Source organism: Arachis stenosperma, chromosome 7 (assembly GCF_014773155.1).
Source record: "Arachis stenosperma cultivar V10309 chromosome 7, arast.V10309.gnm1.PFL2, whole genome shotgun sequence".
Classification (NCBI taxonomy): domain Eukaryota; kingdom Viridiplantae; phylum Streptophyta; class Magnoliopsida; order Fabales; family Fabaceae; genus Arachis; species Arachis stenosperma.
Genome location: NC_080383.1, coordinates 81,637,214 through 81,642,288, shown reverse-complemented (window position 1 = coordinate 81,642,288; position 5,075 = coordinate 81,637,214). Strand labels below are relative to the sequence as shown.

The 5,075-nt window shown below is 30.5% G+C and overlaps 1 protein-coding gene across 1 annotated transcript; it reads right to left on the bottom strand.

Moving 5' to 3' along the window:
* Nucleotides 1–497: 497 nt before the first annotated feature.
* Nucleotides 498–1,891, bottom strand: LOC130940466 (protein CYSTEINE-RICH TRANSMEMBRANE MODULE 9-like). Its single transcript, XM_057868596.1, has 3 exons — nucleotides 1,634–1,891; nucleotides 1,008–1,143; nucleotides 498–725 (listed from the first exon to the last, which is right to left on the bottom strand). The coding sequence occupies exons 1-3, from the start codon at nucleotides 1,665–1,667 to the stop codon at nucleotides 680–682; spliced, it is 216 nt and encodes a 71-aa protein (XP_057724579.1). The 5' UTR covers nucleotides 1,668–1,891; the 3' UTR covers nucleotides 498–679.
* Nucleotides 1,892–5,075: the final 3,184 nt, after the last annotated feature.

Sequence of the window (5,075 nt, the reverse complement as noted above, 5' to 3'; positions counted from 1 at the left end):
CTACAACCGAAAGATCTTTTTTAACTATGAATATTGTGAATATAAACCCAAAAACAAAATGGAAACTAAATTTATCACTAATTATCTTTTTATTTATATTGAGAAGAAAATTGTAGAAAAATTTGACATAAATTCTATTATCGATGAATTTTATGTTATAAAAAAGTCATGTATCACTTAATCGTACAAAAAATTACCATTAAAAAATATATTTTAAATTATCATTATATTTTTATAATGCATTTTAGATTATGTAATTTTTTATATAGACCTTCTTTTATATTATACACTTGTCAATGGTTGGCATTTAAATGCAGATATTTTAATAAATTGTAGTTAGTAACTATTACATGTTTAGCAAATAATAAAGAAACCGAATTGTTAGTTGAAAATTTGGTTGAAAATAACAGTTATATTATTGTAGGTTATAGTTTTATATTCCAATATATAAGGCATCAAGCATCAAGCATCAAGCATCAGATATTTTACAACACGAATACAAAAGATCAACAAGATCCTTAACATGGATTCATAATTTCTGTCCCAGCCAATACAGAGTTCCTTATTAGACAAGGTAAAAAAGTAATTTGGTAAACTAAAAAATAAAATAAAAATAAAAATAAATAAGAAAGGAGAACATGGGAACAAGCCCAAATCTTATGTATGAAACGAAGTTCAATTAGAGGCAACAATCCAAGACACAGCAGCAACATAATGCAGCACAACTGCAAGGAAAGACGAGAGCCAAAATTAACAAGAAAGTCAGAAAATAAAAGGGATAAGATAATATTCTCTCCATTTCACTATACTTCTTCTTAAAAAAAGAATTCAGTATATAATTAAATATAATAATTAATTACAAAATTCTCTCCATTTTTCACCAAATTCTCAAAATGACAGTTATTCTAAAATTTAATATCATAATTTATAATAAGATCCGATATATTGTTTGATTCCTACAAGGAACTTCAATCCAATATGATTTAAAATTTTGGGTGTGGACTTACCATCCTTCCCAGAAGCCATCACCCCTGGTGGTGGTTTTAACTGGAACAGATTGCTGTGGAGCATCCTTGGTGGGGTAACCCATTGGTGGTGGTGGAGCACTACTTTTGCTCTCTCCCACTGCTGGGTATGCAGTCACTGTTGCAACATAATATTATTATTAACATTATTCAGAGACACAAAAATACACTAATTATTATATGCTTATTATACTGATGGATAAGCATATATGCATTCACTAGTTTAGCATCTAAATAAGATTAATCAATCTGATCACTCTAGGTTATTATATATGTGGGAACCCTGTTTTGTTCAATACATCAAGACAAGAAAGAATACATATTTTGATGAGGGTGATGTTTAAATTTATTTTCTCGGAACATTATCTTTAAAATTAAAAAAAAAATCATATATAGTCAAAATTTGAAAGAAAAAAAGCAGCTTTAATTTCAGGTTTTTTATAGAACTTGAAAAATAGTAATAGTATCTCATTTATTAGCCATGTCAATTTTTGTGTCCTTTTTTTTTTGTGGCTAACTATTTCAATTATATACACATAAGATTTTAAAACAAAATCAGTTTCTTTTAAAAAAGATTAAACGAACATACCAAAAAGTAAATTAATTACCTGGAGATTGTTGTTGATTGGTATAGGTACTCATGGTTATGATAAAGTTGGTGTTGATATATTTCTAATTACTATAAGTGAAGAAGCGATGATCGAGTGGTGTGGGAAGATTGTAAAATTCATGTGTATAAATAAATAGAAGAGGGACGAAGGGAGGGTAAGGGAAGCGCGTTTTGGATGAAAGAAACAAAGAGAACCGAACTGGGGAAGGTGGCGCAGCCTTTGACGTCTCTCATTCCGCGGTATAACCGATGGCCAACAACAACATTGATTCTTCTCTTTATCTTTTGCTTCCATCGTGGTCAAATGGAGGGTCTACTTCGGCACACTACTTTTCCCAAATAATATTTTTAAAGGTAAACTATTATTTTAGTTTTCAACCTTTGGTAATTTGGTTTATAACATTTCATACGTTTTATATTTTAATTTTGTTAATTATTAGTGTCAATTTTAACCGTAAAACCAAAATTGAACCTATTTAAAATTTTTTAAAATTAAAATAGGACGTTTGAAATATTAAGAATCAAATTAAATTTTGATCTAAATATTAAGAATTAAAATAGCACTTTATTCTATTTTTAAAGTTTCTCAAAATTATTATAAAATTTCCTTTATTCCAATAGTGGTTCCAAAATGGGATTATGGTAAATAATTTCAGTTTCGTTGTTGATATCAATGTTCTAAAATCGGATTGGATTGAGCGGTCGACCCAATTCAACTAAACTGGTAACAATAGCAATTTGGTTTGTAAAAAAAATGTCAAATTTAAAAACCGACAAAATCTACTAAACTGAATGGAAATCGGTTGGTTGGACCGAACCAAGACCCAACTTGTTCTCCTTAAACGTCATCGTTTTGAATTTTTAAAGGAAAAAATTGAAAAATATATACCATCTCTGTCTCCTTCACTCCTCTCACCTGCAGAACCAAACTCCCTCTCAAAGAAAAGAAGTGACAAACAGAAACCCTAGCCTCCATTCATTCATTGATGTCACCGCTCTTCTCACCACGATCGTCCCACTGTTCTTTTTACCGTCCCGCCATTCAAGCGCCAAAAGAAGTTTGAGAAGCGCAACAAGCTCAAGGAATGTCAAACCAACGAAAAGGTTCTCTTGAGCTTGGTGAAGAGGTTCTTCTTGATTCAGTTGTATTGATTCTTTTTTAAGGCATCAACAATAGTTGAGTTTGTTTTGGGCAATGAAAGAAAGATACAGAAGAATAAAAAAATGAAGAAAGCAAGACTTCACATAATAAAAAACTATGCAAGATCACTGATGAAACTAGAACATAAAACTGTGGCATTGTGACTGATGATGATAATTTGAAAATTTTATAAAAAAAAATTGAAATTGAAAAGTGGCATGTAAGAGTGTTTTTTTTTTTTTATCATGAGAATAAAGTTAAAGTGTTTGGACTTGATAAGTTTAAGTATTTGGTATATTTATCTCTTTTTTTATCTATCTATTAATATATATATTCTTTTGATGTGTATACTTTTATCTATTTATAATTAATACCTTATCTTATTTTTGTTTTTATTTAAATTTATTGTATTTTTCTTTCTAATAATAATAACTTACGGGTTATATAATGTCTTTAATGGATTTAATTTAAACTCAATAGAATAAATAAATTTTATAATATTATTAATTTAAACTTTTTTTTGTTAAAAAATAATAATTAGATAGAATAAAATAGTTATAAAATATTTATATCTATATATTTGATGAGAATATAATATAATTATTTATAATATAACGTAAATATTTGATGAAAATATTTATTAAAATTTTTAATTTAAATAATATTTTAAAATTTATATTAAATTATAATTATATTTTATTATGTTTATTTATATTTTTTTTATCATTTTATTATAAAATAATTATTGAAACACGGTCAAATTAGTTGAATCATTAAACTAATAAACAGTAACTAATCGGTTTTCAGAACCATATCAATTGTCAAGGAAACATTTAGTGCTAAGAAAACATCTAGAAGGAACATAGAAGGGGAAGGATTCGTTACACAGCTTTTGTTTTGTGTGCCCCTCTAGATTGATTTATGCGCACCGGTGGTCACATTCAATTTGAATCACTAAATTCTTCACAAGCATAAATCTAATGGTCAATTTTGTACTCGAGACTTGGAAAAATAGAGTTATTGATCAGCATGCTGAATTTTAAGCTTTGGTCAGTTAGTTTTGTCGGAAGAGTCAATTTACAACTTTTTTTTATTCTTTTGGTTTGAAATGCTATCTTTGTAAAATATAAGGGCAGATTCACACACGTAAATTCGTCTTTATTTTGATGGGCATATTTTAGGATTTTTTTATTTATAAAATAAAAAAATAATTATTTCTCCCAAAACGATTTTTCAACTTTATTTTCGAAAATACGATTTTTTTTTGGAATTTACAGTAAGTTTACTGTCTTTCCTGGCGAACTCTGCTGAGTTTGGAGATAAAAGTAAGCCTATGGAAAATCAAGCAGTCACAACTTCTCTAATTTCTTCTTCGTCAATGTTAACATTATTACTGCGATGTCTGGAAATCTATTGTTATCCATTCATTAGGATGGGGAAATAGTCTATGATGAGGAAGGTTCAATTGTCTTTAGATCGGGCCAGCTGATAATTACGTATATGACAGCGGAAGTCAACAATTTAACAGCTTTGAAGAGTTTGATATTGCATGACCTCGGACAACAGGAATCTAAAAGGGTGAAAAAAATTTACTACAGATTTCCGACCGAGTTAGATGGCAATTTGTTTTATAAAAGGTATGTTATAGTTGTGTAGTCTTTGTCTCTGTTACTAATATATTTATCAGACCGTCGTTGTGATCGATATTCTATTGTTTTGAATTAGGTACCGGTTGTGCGATGACGAGGACGTACGACTTATAAGGTCATGGCACAACCGATGGACCAATATTCATCTGTTGGAGTTATACGTTTTTCTTGTTAAATTTGGTGGCCAAGGATCATCTACAGATACTGTCGATGAGAGTCCGACGGGTGGCGTTGTTAGACGAACTATCAGAAGGACGATGGTGGATCTGAATATGCCACTTGAGGGTAGTCAAGAGGGGTCTAATGTTGAGGTTCGTAATGTTGACTTAATGGATGACAGTCTTGAAAGTCATGACGGTTCTGCTATCAGATATCCAATGATGGAGCAGTATGAAGTCAACCACGATGATGCAGAGGATGCTGACGAAGAACTACCCGAAATCCCTGATGATGGTGAGGAGGAAGAGGAGATGAACTACTACGGTGACACACAGATTGCTCTGACACAGCCTGTCATTTCTCAACCATATGACTGGCTGGATCATTTCACTAGGTTGAATCTCGATGCAATGACTTCGGATAATCCGCAGTGGAGGATGACCTGCTAGACTGATCAGTGTCGATGTGGCGTGGCAAGTATGCAGACTGAG